Source organism: Harmonia axyridis, chromosome 4 (assembly GCF_914767665.1).
Source record: "Harmonia axyridis chromosome 4, icHarAxyr1.1, whole genome shotgun sequence".
Lineage (NCBI taxonomy): Eukaryota > Metazoa > Arthropoda > Insecta > Coleoptera > Coccinellidae > Harmonia > Harmonia axyridis.
The window spans coordinates 3,355,032-3,373,260 of record NC_059504.1 but is presented as its reverse complement, the minus strand read 5'-3'; the positions used below and the strand labels follow the sequence as shown (position 1 = coordinate 3,373,260).

At 32.3% G+C, this 18,229-nt stretch overlaps 2 protein-coding genes across 2 annotated transcripts; one reads left to right on the top strand and one right to left on the bottom strand.

The window, feature by feature from the left end:
• The first annotated feature begins 8,017 nt into the window (after positions 1–8,017).
• LOC123677759 (transposon Ty3-G Gag-Pol polyprotein) lies at positions 8,018–18,108 on the top strand. Its single transcript, XM_045614451.1, has 5 exons — positions 8,018–12,820; positions 16,584–17,113; positions 17,173–17,264; positions 17,536–17,711; positions 17,826–18,108. The coding sequence occupies exons 1-5, from the start codon at positions 8,321–8,323 to the stop codon at positions 17,913–17,915; spliced, it is 5,388 nt and encodes a 1,795-aa protein (XP_045470407.1). The 5' UTR covers positions 8,018–8,320; the 3' UTR covers positions 17,916–18,108.
• On the bottom strand, positions 13,630–15,494 carry LOC123679128 (elongation of very long chain fatty acids protein 6). The gene has a single exon (XM_045616526.1). The coding sequence runs from the start codon at positions 15,353–15,355 to the stop codon at positions 14,504–14,506; it is 852 nt and encodes a 283-aa protein (XP_045472482.1). The 5' UTR covers positions 15,356–15,494; the 3' UTR covers positions 13,630–14,503.
• Positions 18,109–18,229: the final 121 nt, after the last annotated feature.

Below are 18,229 nucleotides of genomic sequence, written 5' to 3'. Positions count from 1 at the left end.
GAGGATTAGCTTCACTCCAAATACGGCAGTTTTGTTTGTTGACGTAGCCATTCAACCAGAAGTGCGCTTCATCGCTAAACAAAATAAAATGAACGTAGTGCGCGTTACGTATTCCGCACAGAACCATTATTTTCGAAATGAAATTGCACTATTTGCAATTCATTTCTTTTTAGCTCATACTCACTAGACAACGAGTTTGAGACACCCGTTACATGACATTTAAATATAGTGTCTCTCAACACAGGAGTCCTCAAGTCTTTTCGCAAAAGCAAATATAGACTTCATGGAAATTATCTTTTGATAAATTTGCTTATTCAGCTCTGCAAATATTCTGTGAACTTTGGAATGTTTTTCATGAATCTCACCTGTTTACCTACTTTTAACTCCAATATAGACAAAAATCACAAAGGCTTTGGAGAGTGAGGAATGAGTATGTGGCCCTTTCTCGACTTCTTCTTGTTTTTTGTTGCTTTGTTGGGGAGAACATTTTAGTAAATTGTTTCTCTAAATTAAAACATTGTTCTGCACGTGGCCTATGGTTTCCTAGCTACGCCACTGCGTGAACCTAAGCTGTCATAATTTGATGATTCATATCATACTTGGAAAATTAAGTGTATCATTCGAAAATTTCCTGGTCTGGTCTTCACATTTTTCGTCAAAAGAGAGTCTCGTTTGTAAAAAACATAAATTTATAGTCCGAGAATCCTACCTTGTGGAACTCCTGAGGCATATGAGATCATTTTGGTTATAACAAGATGATATTTTTATGGAATCCCATATCTTACGATTTTTCCACTATTGAATCCTTATCATCTTGGATGAATTCATTGGAATTTGATTCCCCAACATGCCAGATTATTCATCATGGATAGCGAAAGTCAAAACAGGTGTTGCTGATAAAACAGACGATAATGTACTTATCAACTTCAAGGTTATAAATATTAAATAATCTCCCTACGAAAATTCATGCGTTTGCAACTGCTAATTTATATGAACAAGTGAACTATTTTTGAATCTATCTGACCTCCTAATCAAATCTAATATTTTAATGGCCAATTGAATATTATGAGCTATAAATTTGCCTAATTTTCAATCGGAAAGTGAAATCTCCATAAAATTCACCAAATTAGTTGATGAGAATTCCATGTGAAGAAAGAATAATAGGTAGTAGATCAAATCTGAATCAAATTCGAAGCTCATGAAAAACTCACACAATGTGATTCTTAAAATAAAATACCTAGTCATTTTTTTTAACTAACTTTCTGGGAAACATAAAAAAGGTCAAAAATTCAAGAAACACAGAGATCAGTTGTAATAATGTAAGTATCTAGTGATGAAGTTCAATCAACTTGGAGAAGAAAAATTCATCTACCTACCACAATGTCAATAATTATCGGGAGATAGTTAATAAAGCACAAACTTCAAAGTATAGGCCGTTTCCGAAATACAGGTTGTTCCATAAAAATATGCTGACATTCAAAAAGCCGATTTTTCGACCCATTTTGAAAAAAAAAAACAGGATGATAAATTTTATAGGAGAACTACAATTATGGATAACTTGATTAAATTTGCTACAAGCCTTTTTTATTGATGTATAAACAATGATTTTATTTTTTCCAGTGGCTTCCGTCTGGGTTTTGCATTGAATATTTAAAAAAAATTGTACGCCACTGGTTTGTTTCGAAATAAATATTATTTTTGGAATTCCCACTCGTTGCTGAGGAAACTTGATCTTTCGATTTTATTGCGACCAACGCATGGTTTTCGCTCAAAAAATTAAATATGTTTTATTTCAGGGTCAAATCACTAAAAACCTGATGAGATGACTTCTGTATTGAATTCGCTTATGTACCGTTCGAAAGAAATTTAATAGATCAAATCAGTTCAAACATAAATGAAAATTCTTAAAGTGCATATAGTTCTGGTCAGAAAAGTTTTTTGAAAAAAAATTCAAATTTCTTCATATGGCAAAAATACCAACTAATCATTTTTTAAAACGTAAATCTTGTTGTTCTGAAATGAATGATACCTAATAAATTACTCTCTCTGATTCTATTAACATTTAATATCAATGAAATTGAAAAAAGAAAAATCATTTCCATATGACAACCACTTAAGTATCGAATTGGGTTCTAACTTGAAATCTGGAAAAACTACTGTATAAGGAAACAATTTCAAGGTATAGAATCGAAAAGTGGAAACAACTATCATTTAATATCCTATCGTTGGCCATTTTCGAAAACCGAAAATCCAAAACAAAAAGCTGTGCAGTTTGAAAATATTACCTTACGTATTTGAGTTGAGTTTAAGATTTATGTAGGTAAACAATCAATTCTTTTACAGACTTATCAGTCATACAATACAAAAGATATCCATGAGTTAGACAATGGTCTAAGATAATAACAATGGAAAGATTATCTTTGTTTTGTAAGCAGTTCGTGAAAAGTTTTCCTCCCGTAAAACCATTTATCATATTATAGTTTCAATTTTTTAATTTACTATTTATATAAATTGGCTCATACCCCATTGATCTAAAATACCTAACTCTTAGAAAAATTGATTTCCATTTCATCTCATCCATAAAAAATAGTAGGTAGATATATCCCACAAAAAGTCATTTCATTAAAACATAAACAAATATTGCGAAATAAACCAAAATAAAAAACGAACAGTTTGAAATTTCACGAATTACCCATCTTCAAAAATTATGTTAATGAATGTTTGGTTGAGTATAATAATAATTAACTTTTTTGGTTGCTTTTATCAATAAGTGAATTGTTTCTTATTTTCTCTGAACTGTTTTCGCATTTCATAAAAATTTTTGACTACACAATATATCCACACTACCAAAAGATAATTGAATATTTTGCATAAAATGAGATGAACTATGAACTAATAAACTGTCCCAAATTTTCTTATATCGTACCTATAAACGTTGTTTGCTTTTCAGTGTGGAATTCAAAAACTGAAGGTATCCTCCACTAGATTTGATTTCCGAAAATTCTAATAGTTACTACCCTAATTGTGGAAGGCTGCATTCTAAAGAAAATTTGAAAAACGCATTGACTTGGAGGTAGGAGTTTTCGAGCACTTGCTCATTCATACGCCCTATATTTGACGCCATTTTTACCGGTAAGTTTAACTAGGTGAATGGTTCTGATGATATAAGATCTTCCAGAAATTCCGTACGATCCTTCGATTATTTGACATGCAAACTAGATTTCAACTTAGTTCTACCAGAAATATTGGGCATTTTTCTAAACTACTCGATTATTTTATGGTTCTCGTGGAGCAATATACACGGAATTTTGCCTCAAGCTTGAAATTTTTCTTTCTATACACTCACAAAATCTCTACTTCATAAGATCTGTTGTCTGAAAAATAAGGAGTTTAATTTTTTCAATATATCAAACCTTCTCTGAAAGTATCAAGTTTCTAGGTGTTTCAGATCGAGAATTGTCTGGTTTACCAGACTGACGGAAGAACAGAATTGCATTTCACTACTTATTCTCCCTCAAAAAAAAATTGAGAAACGTACTTCAAGACAAAATCTTGTGACGCTCTGTTCGTGAAACGAGCGTTCAAAAATTTTAATAATTGAAGAATGACGTACTCGATGCATAATTGAAGTAGATAGTTAACTAAGTATGCTGAATAGGTGAATAGCAATATGGCTAAAAATTTAAATATCAATGGGTATTTTATTTTTGACACAAACGCTGCATTTTTTCCATTTGATTTACTGAAAATGTTCATAATATTATGTCGCATTTCCACTGAACTTTTCACCACAAACGTCATAAAAATATTCATTTTTGCGACGTTAAGAAATAATCATGAAACACGTCAATTTTTTATTTTAATTTGCCTTATTTCAAAATAATAATCTAATATGCAGGGTGAATTACTTTCGAGTAATGACGTCACCATCATTTATATTGAATGGAACATCCCATTTTGTCTCAATTTTCCGATTACTCTAGCTGAGCTGTTTCCAAAAATGTATCACATGTTGATTAAAATTGGTACAGGGTGGACAAAAATACAATAGTTTTGTGTGTGCTCATAAAGTAACGCGTAACATTCTTTATTTGTTAAATTAACATTTTTATCAAAAATACTTATTGTCTAGCGGCAATTGGTTTGAATGTAACACCCTGAAGTCTGTTACATTTTTAGATTGATAAAAATGAGCTGTTTCCAAACATGTTTCGTACTTGTGGTCTAGCAGACAGAATATAAAAGGAATTATTTATTATCAATTTAAAAACATGTAATGAATGTAACAAACTACAGGGTGTTACATTAAAACCAATTGCCGCTAGACAATGAGTATTTTTGATAACCCTGTACCAATTGGAATCAACATGTGATACATTTTTGGAATCAGCTCAGCTAGAGTAATCGGAAAATTGAGACAAAATGGGGGTGTTTCATTTAAAAAAAATGACGGTGACGTCATTACTCGAAAGTAATTCACCCTGTATGTTATATTATTATTTTAAAATACTTTAAATTAAAATAAAAAATCGAAGTGTTTCAGAATTATTTCTTAAAATGATCTATTTAGCTAAAAATGAATTTGTTCCTTACTTTACAGACACAGTGTAGGTATATTCATAATATGTATCATGAGCGGTATGATCATACAAGTATAGCTTCAGATTTGTTATATTGTAAATAATTGATTCGAAACAAATAACTCCTCGTTCAAACTTTTATTACCTATCTGTGAAATTAAATGATAGTTCAATCCATTATAAAACTTCGCAGTGTGTTCCTTCAATTCGATTACTGAATTCTACGTACTCAATTCCAAAATATAAACATGGTAAGAATGTTTTTCTTAGAACCATACCCAAGGTCTATTTCAGAAACTAACATAACTAACAATACATGGATATATTTGTATTTTAAGTGCATAATTAAAAAATTCAAAAACATGTCCATGGTTAGAATGTAATGTTGCAATATTCACAAAATGATTAAGAATTAAAATTGCTAGCAATACCAATATATTTATTTAACTAGAAAGGTTGAAAATGAAGATTATCTTTCGCATACAGGGTGTTTGCTTAGTACGGTACGAAATTTAAGAGAGTGATTCCTTAGGTCGTTAAAAAAGAAATTTCTATAAACATGGGTCCGTTTCTGAGATACAGTTAGTTGAAATAAAAAAAAAAAAAGTATTTGTAATAAAGGGTGTTTTTTTAGACCTATAGAACTTTAAATTGCATTAAAACAACGATGGATTATTCGATTGACTTGAATTTTATTTATCCGCAAGATAATCTTGTGGCAATACATATTAAATATGATTTCTGGTATATGACCGCCACAGCTGGCTTGCATGTAGTCCAATCTGGACGTCCAATTTTCGATGCCTGTTTTCAACATTTTTGGCCGTATATCGGCAATAACACGGCGAATGTTGTCTTCCAAATAGTCAAGGGTTTGTGGCTTATCCGCATAGATCAATGACTTTACATAGCCCCACAGAAAGTAGTCTAGCGTTATTAAATCATAAGATCTTGGAGGCCAATTCACAGGTTCAAAACGTGAAATTAGGCGGTCACTAAACGTGTCTTTCAATAAATCGATTGTGGCACGAGCTGTGTGACATTTTGCGCCGTCTTGTTGAAACCACAGCTCCTGGACATCATGGTTGTTCAATTCAGGAATGATAAAGTTAGTAATCATGGCTCTATACCGATCACCATTGATCATCGTTTTTGAAGAAGTACGGACCAATGATTCCACCAGCCCATAAAGCGCACCAAACAGTCAGTTTTTCTGGATATCACGGTGTTTCGACATACACTTGAGGATTAGCTTCACTCCAAATGCGGCAGTTTTGTTTGTTGACGTAGCCATTCAACCAGAAATGCGCTTCATCGCTAAATAAAATAAAATGGACGTAGTGCGCGATACGTATTCCGCACAGAACCATTATTTTCGAAATAAAATTGCACTATTTGCAAGCGTTGTTCGGGCGTGAGTCTATTCATGATAATAATAATAATAATAAATGAGTTTTTGATGAATTGCCAAACCAAACTGAGTGAGAATAAATCACATGACAGCTGTTAAATCGGTCGCCATCTTGAACAGTAATGCCAACTTAAAGTTATATACCTGGAAAAAAAACACCCTTTACATATATAATCAATTTTCTTAAATATTGATTAAAAACCACATGGAGTTTTTTTTTAATATTGTTGGTTTTGGTAGGTACCCACTGAGACGCCACTGGACAAAGGGCCACCGCAAGGATCGGCATACCGGACATTTTGACACTTTCTTAGAGAAACTACTCTTTGTAGTAAAATAAAAAAATTTCCAAGAGCCTAATAAATTTGATACGGTGATATTAAGTTGAAAAATAAAATTTCATATGATATTGAAAAGGTGACAAAGAAATTTCAGATAAATTAGGCAATGTAGGTCGGCGAAATTTTATTTTGCCGGGGCACCAAAATGTCTGGCTGCGTCCCAAACAGGACATAATAATTTAAATCTAATTAGGATAAATAAGCGCCAAATCAGCAGAGTTCATTTTATATCTAATATCCGTTTAGTGATAAAAAAATTAACGCATCCAAGTAAATAAGTTACAAATATCTGAGATCCTGGATCAGTTACGCAATTGGGTAATGCAATCGATGTTGACTCATAACAAAATGAATCGAATTTCAAAAAAATTGGTATGGTTTCGACATATTTTATTCGTTAGGTTATGATCTCGAAAACATATTAGAATTTACTGAAACTAGTTTACTATTGTTGGAGCAATTTAGCATAAAGATCATTTTTTTATAATTTCCTCACGATGGCAGTTAGTATTCTGAGATGCCGGTCGTCCGTCCGTAAACACGATAACTCCAGAAAAGAACAAACAATAGAAACTGGAATTTCTCGGAGTTGGTTCAGATCTTGAATGCCGCTGTTAAGTTCGTTAATTGGAAAATTCATTTATGGGTTCCGTAGTAAGTATGAAGTATGATCGTTCAAAATAGTGTGTTCTTGATAATTTCAGAACTTCGATGTAAACACTTCAACACAAGGGCGTAGAAATGGGGGGTAATGGGGTAACTACCCCCCTAAAATTTACAAAATATAAAATTTTAGAATTCTCTCAAAGGCGAAGAACGAAATTTTTTCCATAAAATGAACCAATAATCTTTTCACTTTTCTTTAAAATCATCACGCGGCAGCAAAAGAACGGACCCTTTTAAAGTTTATGAGTTTATTAATAAACTCATAACCACAACAGACAACAATAAAAGTTGAAAGCGATAATTATCGCTTTCAAGATGACAACTTTTATTGCACTACGATCACGTCTAGGTCCGAGGTTTATTATTTTTTCGGCAACCGTCCGGGAAGTGCTCACTTTCCGGACGCTTTTTCTCTGAGAAAGTAGCATTTCCCGGCCTAGTCCGGAAAGTACGTACTTCCCGGACTAGGCCGGAAAAGAATCATAGAATCCATAGCAACCGAGATAACGGCTGACAGTTCATATGAAATTAGTTGTCAAAAATTTGCATGTTTTTTTATCGCAATCGCAATAAAATATGGAAAGCAGCAGCGATAGTGTTATTTTACATGGTTGCCGAAAAAATATTGTACGCAACACGCCCGAAAATGTTTTTTTTGTACTCACAGACTTCCAGGACTCGCTTACGCTCGTCCTGGAATTTTGTCTATTCGTCCAAAAAAACCCTATTTTCCGGACTTGTTACGTAAATTACTATTCCTTCATCCACCCGTTTTGTCGGTGTCTCCCTTGTTTCACCATTTGTGATTTTTGCATTCGTCATCAGTTACATACCCCTTGTTTTCGGTTTTTTGTGTATCATTTTCATCACAAAATTTTGAAACTGCAGTTATTAAATAACTGAACTGAGGTACTCGTTTAGAAAAATTGTTAGTGCTGTGTTTTATAATTCAATATGTTTCATTCAAATTGCAATTTATTTGTGGGAAATCAGTTTTGAATTGACTATACAGGGTGTTATATAGAAAATTCTAATAAGAAAGAATAATTTATTTTGTGTTATATAATATTAATCTATGGTCGAGAAGTGAGGTTAGGGTATTCTAAGATTGGAAAAGCAGTTGTGTAGTTGAGATTGTTGAGGTTGAGATGTAAATTGCGAGTTGAGAATAAAACCTTTTATTTTATTAGTCTTTATTATATTATTGAGTTGAGAAAAATATATAAAGCTAACAAATCAGAAGTGGGATATATCGAAAAATATCTGCGTGAGAAAACCGATTGTGAAACTGTGAAGAAGATACATTGAGAAAACTGAAGAACATGGCATCTCAGAATGAAGAACACGTTGTGGTAAGAGAAGAGGATTTTGAAAATTTCCAAAGAAACTTTAATGAAGAACGATCAACAAACGAAAATATGAATGCTGATCAACCTCAGACATCCAAACCAGATTTAATGAGTGCTATTATGACTTTGATTAATCAGAATACCATGTTGATGAACACGATGATGCAACAGCAGAATTTGAATAGAAGTACTCCACAAAATTACCATGTCATGCCTGATCTGAGTAAAACTATCGAGAATTTCAACGGTGAAGATGGACCTCATCAAGCACAGGTGTGGATAACCAAATTAGAGACGACTGCAACACTTCATAAATGGCCTGAAGAATTCATATTTGAGACAGCCAGAAGTCATCTTATTGGAGCAGCTAAGTATTGGTATGAAGGTAGGGTTGAATCTATTACAAATTGGACTGAATTCAGTAGAAGTTTCAAAAAGACATTTTTATTCATCAAGTCTAAAACAGAAAAATGGAACGAAATGCAAAAACGAGTACAGCTACATAGAGAAAGTATTAATGTTTATTTTCATGAGAAAGTTTCTTTATGTAAACAATTGAATTTAGATTTTGACGAAATTAAAGAGCAAGTCATTATAGGATTGTTATCGAAAGAGTTGAGCCAATTTTTGATGAGCCAAAATCATGTAGATGAAGATGAATTATTAGGTGATATTATCAATTACAATCGTATAGTTAGTGCTAGAATAGAAAAAGCTAGAGAGAAAAGACCAAAATTCGAATTTAAAGAGAAAACCCAAAATGATGTAGTAACAAAACCAAAGGTTGAAACGGAAAGCAAACCAAGAATGACATCGAAGGAAGTAAAATGTTATAATTGTTCAGAAATGGGACACTTTTCTTATAATTGTACAAAACCCAAAAGAGAAATCAAATGTTTAAGATGCAATGAAGTAGGTCATACACCAAAATATTGTAAAAAACCCAGGAATTTTGAGAAACCAGAAATTAAAATTTTAGGTTCTGTGAGTCCTTGCAACAAATACATAAAGAAAGTTAAAATTAGTAACGAAGAGTATATGTCAATGATAGATTGTGGTAGTTCAGACTGTACCATTAAAGCTACAGCTGCCATAAAAGGAAAATTTAGAATAACGATTCAAGATTGTGAATTAAAAGGATTTGGCAATGAGACACAAAGTATTGTTAAATCATGTGGAATAATAGTAGAGTCAGTAGAGATTGATGGAGTTAAAGCAGATAATGTATCGTTCAGGATAGTACCAGATGATGTACAGCCTATAGATATAATAATAGGTAGAAATTTCACCGAATTGAGCCATATCATTTATTATAAGATTGATGACAGATTTAATTTTGCATATAAAGATCATCTCCAGGATATATTTATCAACCAGGAGCAAAATCAGACTAAAGAAATTAAAATTGCAGAAAATACCAGATTTCCTCAGAGAAGTATTAATTTCATTAATGCACATATGGAGAACGAGGACTACATTCTACCTATCATGAACAAGAGTGATGTTGAAGAGAAGGTTGGTAATGAGAAAGAATTCGAGAAGATCATGAACATCGAGACTGTAGAACCTGTAGAGACTAGGAACAACGAAGAAGTGACTATGGACGAAATTGTAGTAGGATCGGAGGTGACACATGAGCAGAAAACTGAGCTGTGGAATATTTTAAATCGGCATAGAGAAGTGATAGCTAAGAACATACATGAAATCGGAAAAACGGACCTGATCGAAATGGATATTGAAGAAAAACCAGAAAGTAGACCTGTTATGTGTAAACCATATAAGACAACTCAAGAAGAACGAGAGAAAATCAGAGAAATTGTTGGAGAATGGAAGGAAGCTGGCATTGTAACTGAAACGAATTCCCCATATGCTTCACCAGTACTATTAGTCAAGAAGAAAACAGGTGAGCACAGACTAGTTGTAGATTATAGAAGATTGAACTGTCAGACAGAAAGAATTAATTTTCCTATACCAAATTTTGATGAGATTTCTGAAGTTTTAGTAGGAGCCAAGCTGTTTGTAACGCTAGATCTTGCCCATGGATATTTACAGATACCTCTAGCAGAAAAAGCCCAGCACAAAACAGCATTCATTACCCCAGATGAAACCGGTCAGTTTACCAGAGCTATGTTTGGTTTGATGAACGCTCCATTTTATTTTGCCAAACTTATGCATTCAATATTTGGACCTTATCAGAACAAATTAGTAATATTTTATTTGGATGATATCTTAATTCCTGCAGATAATTGGACAGAACTGATGGACAGATTAGAACTAGTGTTGAAACTGTTGAAAGGAGCAAAATTAACTTTAAAATTACCGAAATGTGAATTTGGAAAGAATGAGATAAATTATCTAGGGTTTGTTATATCTTCCAGAGGATTACAGCCAGGACCGAGAAAGCTGGAAGCAATTTTTAATTACCCCAGACCTTGTAATAACCACGAAATTAAAAGATTTTTAGGACTTGTTGGATTTTTTAGGAGATTCATTCCAAAGTTTGCCTTGATAGTCGAACCATTGAGCAGATTATTGAAGAAGGAAAGCAGATTTTATTGGGACGAGGAACAGGAGAAAAGTTTCACAGAGGTAAAATCAATTCTAATGAAAGAACCTGTGTTACAGATATTCAATCCAAAAGCTAGAAGAACCGAGTTACACACTGATGCTTGTAAGGATGGGTTAGCTTCAATTTTACTCCAATCTGATGAAACAGGAAAAATGAAAATGGTATACGCAGTTAGCCGAAAGACAACTGACGCAGAGAAATCATATCATTCATCAAAATTAGAACTGTTAGCGATCATATGGTCAATTGAAAGACTTAGATTTTTATTGTTGCCAATTAAATTTACAGTTGTTACAGATTGTCAAGCACTATGTTACCTGAATAAGAATAAGACCAACAATAGTCAGATAATCAGATGGTGCAATACACTTAGTGAGTACGATTTCGAAATTAGATACAAACCAGGAGAAATAATGCAACATGTGGATGCACTATCACGAGCACCAACAGAAGAACCAAATGGAAATGTAGAAGACCTAATTAATGATAAATTTTCAGTTTATTCAATTATATCCAGAGAAGAAGAAATTCTGTTGACCCAAAGGACTGATGACAATTTGAGTAGGAAAATCAGAATTTTAAAAATGAAACCATACGAAAGAACCAAAGCAGAAAATGGTGAAGTTGAAAGCTACATTTTGAAGAATAAGATATTATACAAGATTGCGAAGAAACACGATGAAGAAAATCACTTATATGTTGTACCAGCGACAATGAGAAAATCAATATTAATCAAGTATCACGACTTAGATGGACATGGAGGATTAGACAGAACTTTAGAAAAGATACAGAGATACTATTATTTCCCAGGAATGAGAAAGTATGTATCAAATCATTTGAGAATGTGTCTAGAATGTATTTTAGCCAAACATAAAGTAGGAAAACAGGAAGGTTACTTGAATCCAATACCCCCCGGGAAGAGACCATTTGAAGTGGTACATTGTGACTATTTGGGACCCTTTGTGACCAGCAGTAAAGGAAACAAATATATTTTAGTTATAATCGATAACTTGACAAAATATGTACAATTGGAGATTGCTAAAAACATTAATACAACAACTACGATAACAAGACTTGGAAAGTTCATTGATAAGTTCGGTGCACCAATTAGACTGATAACGGATAGAGGAACTTGCTTTACATCCAAGAAATTTGAAGAATTTTGTAACAATCATGGCATAAGACACACCTTGAACTCCAGCAGGCACCCACAAGCGAACGACAATGAAGGTAGAGATTGGGACCAAGTGGTTAAGAAAATCGAGAAACAGATGAATACTTCAGTTAATAAGACCACAAATAAAACTCCCTTTGAAGCATTATATGGATACTTACCTAGATTCAATGATGGACTTATGAGAACATTGACAGAAGAAAATGAACATTATAGACCACCACAAGAAATCCAAGAAGAAATTCAAGAGAAGATTAGGAATGAACAAAACAAGACCAAAAGCAGATACGACAAACATAGACATGCAGGTATAAAATACCAAGTTGGAGATATTGTTTATATGAAAGCAAATCGAGCCAGTACAGGAGAATCTACGAAATTACAAAGAAGATTCAAAGGACCTCTAGTGATTACCCAAGTATTACCATCAGATACCTATAGAGTGACAAACTTAGAAGACAAACAAGACCAGACGAGAACTACAGCACATGTGAGTCAGCTTAAATTATGGAAAAACTACGACTGCGATGAAGATGTATGCCACGATGAAGAAGACGTAGAGAGCGAACGAGAACCAAGGAAGAAGAAAGAAGACCCAGAAGAGAACAAGAAAGAAAACCGGAAGGAAGTCCCTATAGTAAACCAAGATGAAGACCAAGAACCAAATGATGACGTACACAGAGGACGAGAAGTTAGAAGAAGAAGACCACCGAAATATTTGCAAGATTATTCTATTTAATAAATATTTTATTAACGTCAGGATAGGCCGAGTGTTATATAGAAAATTCTAATAAGAAAGAATAATTTATTTTGTGTTATATAATATTAATCTATGGTCGAGAAGTGAGGTTAGGGTATTCTAAGATTGGAAAAGCAGTTGTGTAGTTGAGATTGTTGAGGTTGAGATGTAAATTGCGAGTTGAGAATAAAACCTTTTATTTTATTAGTCTTTATTATATTATTGAGTTGAGAAAAATATATAAAGCTAACAAGGGTGTTCCTAAATTGGAGGTACAAACAAAAATAACACATTTTCTTCGGATCATTTTAAGAAATAAAGTCCTATAACATGAGTCCACAAACGATTCGTTCTCGAGATAGAGATGTTAAAGTTCAAGTTTTTTTCTCATAGCACCTTCACTCAACGAGATATTCAACTTAAATTTGACATAGATATTCCAATTTAATGTTTTCATCATGTGAACTGCTAATTTTGAATTCAAATCTACAGGGTGATATTTTTTCTGGAAGAGTGCCCGCTTATTTCCAACAGAACTTTTTTGGTAAACCACTGGTAGTTTAGAAAAATGTAAAAAGAAACCTGGTCCAGTACTACACATATGTAATCAGAAATATGGAAAATTCATGAAAAATATTGAAAAAAATAGCCAATATTTCTTCTGTTGATCTCAAATTATTGATGTGGTGAATATTCTGTATAAATAGACGTTGTACACATTACTAGGTCATGTGTATCCCAAGTATTCTTAACAAACACAATATATCAAAATTTCATGGATATAAATTAAAGAAGTGGAATAGTTTCAAATGGTTTATTTCAATTTTATACTCACAATCTTCGGGAATTTCTCAATACAAAAATAACTTATCACAGTGAAAGAATAGTACGTCAATATAGTTATTTTTATCATAACAACATAGATATAAACAAAACCTCAGATAAAACTAACATGATATAAATCTCTAAGTAGATACTTTCTGGGAAGAAATTTTTTTATAACATTATAACTATACAATAAATAGGAAACACCTCAGTGTTCATCTTATTTCACTTTCTAAAGATTTTTTCTGAAGTTATTAAATTTTAACAATATAGGATATATTGAGATTTTTTACTGACCCCAAATCCTGATCTAATTTTAGCATTTTGATATAATAAAATTGTTGAATCATAACAGCATCCAATACATCGAAATAAAAAATAATTCTTTATCATTAATCATAGAGAAAGGTATTGCAGATTGCAATAGAATAAAAACTTAGAACAGAACTTCAATCTGAATTATTGTTATTTGTGCAGATTCATCTAATATGTAAACTGAGATGAGACTAAGCATTTCAGTTAACTGAAAAATTTTTTTGGAGAATATATAAATCTCCAGTACAAATTTCAGAAATAAACATCTCAAAAATATATCTATATATGTACTTATATTACAGGAAATATAAAGTAGTATTCACATAAATCTAGTTTCAAAAGTGGAACTAGGTTTTTTCAGTTACCCTGAAGTCAAAAGATCATTGTTAAACTATTTGTGTAAAATCAATAGTAGGAACTATTAATTTCAATCACTTGCAATAATGAGCATAATGCAATAATGATCTCATTGAAATATTTGCAATAATTGACACATTTTTCTTCAATTAAATATTGAAATTGAACACTCTATTTCTAATGAACTTTAGATTTTAACATGGAATAATCATTCTCTTTGGCCTTTTTAGGGCTCTTTCCACTGGATAAATAAGCCTTGAAGAAAAATCTAGCAAAGAGAACAAAATAACTAAGATACATTGTTATCGAAAGCTTAATATTTAAAGGAGTAATATTACATTCTGCTCCATTTTGGAGTAACTGGTGAGCCCAAATGTTAACAAAGCAACCAATAACCATTTGAACAAGTTGTAAAGTTGTTATAACCATCGATATCTGTCGAGGAGGTTTATATCCCATGGCTCGAAGGGCATAGTATGAATACATGATGGAATGAACACAGAAATTCATAACAATAAACCATCTGGCACTTGATGTATATTCTGTATAGCTGAACCATGAATACATGAGAACAGTAATGTGGTGGTACCAATGTAAAAATATAAGTGGCTGTTTTCGGAGAACAATAAATATTGTATCTCCAAGTTCTGGCAGTTTACTAAGTACAAACATAAATGACCAGAAACCACTTACTTTATCAATTTCAATGAAGGAAGGAGTACATACAGAATGGTATAATCCATAGTTACTCAGTATGTGGATAAATTCTGGAAGAGTTCTACATGCTCCAATTATACTGAATGCTGCAAGTAGGGTATTCCAAACAACTAATACTCTACGTAACTCAAACCTTGGACGATTCTGCATAAGGTACTGTCCACCAAAAATTAAGATCATGTAAATTCCAATGTAGTAAAATCCATTTTTCCAGTTGTCGATCATCCATATTCTGGATTTTTGGTGAACAAATTCTGACTCAAAATTGAATACATAAGAGTAATGTGGTATAGTCACTGAATATTCTTTCATTTTGCTGAATTCACAACCGCAAAAAACTAAAATCAAACGATCTTCACACCGGCACGGCTAACCATAAACTAGCGACTATATTGGAGGTTAGACGGTGAAATAATACTAATTATATATACTTTGATTGTACATCTAATTTCGCGCGCAGATCATTGGCACATCTTGAACTTTGAATTCGATAATGTGAACTTAAATAGCAGATATCCAGTTTCTACATATATGCATAAAAACTCAAATAAAATCATTTTATCTTGGTGTAGAGTGGGGTCCTCAGCTTACACCTGAACAATGTGTATAATCTCTAGCTAAACCCCCCCACCTTTGAGTTTTTAAATATAAAAAGCGATCAATAAAGATGAGTGAAAAAATCTAGGAATTTCAAAGACAGTCAAGCTTCTTCATGGAATAGGTATGATAATATAGGTAAATAGGTTTCTCAGGAAATTATAGTATCAGACAGAAAAAATATGTTTTTTTCTTCTTACTAGAGCAGCCATACGTACATTCACTTAATGGGGAAAAATCAAATGAAAAATGTATAGGTATATGCTTAGAAACTTGAAAACATCACGAAACTTTTCAGAAATTATTTTTTTTTTCTTTGATTTTCAGCCCCCAACATTCCAGAATTTTGTTCTCGTGATCTAGAAAGATCAATGCGATGGTGTTACCAAAACTTGTACTAAATTTCTAGTAGATAAGCTTTCACAGATTCCGACTGTTCCGAGGAAACTCTATCAATCCTACAACATTTGGAAATTTAAAAATGTTGATTTGGGTCTCATGACATCAATATTCAATTTAACATCCTGTATATTTCTTTTTTCTATCACTATTTTTCATGGAATCCTGAGCACATGTTTGAGTCTTCGTAGTTAATTTCACGAATCTGAAATAAGATTCGTTTATTTCATTCATTTTAAATTTGCCGGTCAAAATTTTGCACAGTTTTAGTCACTTCGAGTGCCATTAGATGGAGCAGCAATTTCTTTCATTTGTCAATTTCATTTTCGGAATTTCCTAACCAAACAATCCTAACCTAACCTTAATTTGCAAAAGAATATTATTATAGTAATTTTGAATCTAAGAATGGGTGATACACACAGATAAAAGCATTCAAGCATATTAACAATCGGTAAATCGGTAATACTACTATTTATGAGGTGGTCTAATCTTTGATTTTGATCTTAATGATATCACTGATATCAGCAAAGTGTAATAAATGTAATTGCTCATATGCTGTAAGCAACCAGCTAACCTGATAATGCTCAAAGCTTTGTCAGTTGATCTAGGCAATTTGTTTATTTCTCCTACTGCAAATAGCTGCATATACAGTTTTATCTCAAACTCCATCATGAAGAGATTTAGTGTTGCACAGCGTGTGAAAATAGTTAGCAATTACTATCAGAGTCACGAATGTATGGTTCACACATTGAAAGCATTAGAAAGTTGCAATATTGGTCAAATTTCTCAATCAGAAATTCGAGATATTGTTTCGTTGTTTGAAGCTACAGGTAGTGTTCATGATAACATCAGTTATGAATCCACCAAAAAGCGAAAAGCCAGTGAAGATACTACAGATACATTCTATTCATTTGAACCACAACAACAAAATCACGCTAAAATGGCCAAACTCTCTAGTTCTTTCATGAAAGATGGAGACTATGTGGTAGTGTATACAGATGGAGCTTGTGAAAATAATGGAAAACCATCAGCAAAAGCTGGAATAGGAGTTTGGTTTGGCGATAATCATCCAATGTGAGCAAAGAAAAGAATTACTACTACATGGAATATGATTTAGAATATATTTTTTGTAGGAATGTATCAAGACCTGTTGTAGGTCGAGCCACAAATAATACTGCAGAAATTCAAGCTTGTGTAATTGCTCTAGAAATTCTTCATCGTGAAGGTAAAACTTATATTTCACTCATAGACTTGTAATGTTATTTTTGATATGGATATAACAATAGTTTAAAATTCATTTGTGGAGATTATGGGCTTTCAAACATAAATACATAAACAAATTTGCAATAAAATTCTAAAATAAAATATTTTTATTTTGCCTAACTGGTATTGCCTAATTAATAATTTTCTGTATGCTATAATCCTTCCTCTTAAACAACAGATTATTTATGGTTTGATTATTTATTGTTTCATTAAATTGAATTTTGTTTCCTTAGGTGTTGAAAAAGTTAAATTGAAGACAGATTCGCAATTCACTATTAGCTGCATAACCCAGTGGATAAAAAAATGGAAAAAGAATAATTGGAAATTGAGTACTGGTGGAGATGTGAAAAACAAAACCGATTTAATAAAATTGGATGATATTCAAAACAAAATGGTGCATGTTGACTGGGTAATATTATGTTCTACATACTTCATTTTTTTGTGTTATACAAAAACTTGAGGAGTTAAATAATTAAATATTTTCCAATTTCTTCAGAACATAGTCCAGAGAGTATTGTTTCAGGTACATGTTCGAGGCCATGCAGGTGAAAAAGGAAATGAAGAAGCAGATAAACTCGCAAGAAATGGTGCACTTTTGTATAAAAAAAATTAAATTATTTTGAAATAATGTGAAGTTTTTGAAAATCAGAAATGAAAATATTTTTTGGTCATGCTCATTCAATAATACAAAACTGAGCATTAATGTGAATTAGTAAAAAGTTTTGATAAAAAGACCAATTTCACCCAAAATAAACCAATAATGTTTTTTTCCTATGATAAATAACAATAAAATACAATTGATATGATCCATGCAATATTAACCTATGCTATGATTTTACTATTAATGAATAGAAGTACATAATACTACAGTAGTGCTCTTCAAAATGGGGGAACCACGGCAATTATTGCTTAGCTAGCCCAATTGTA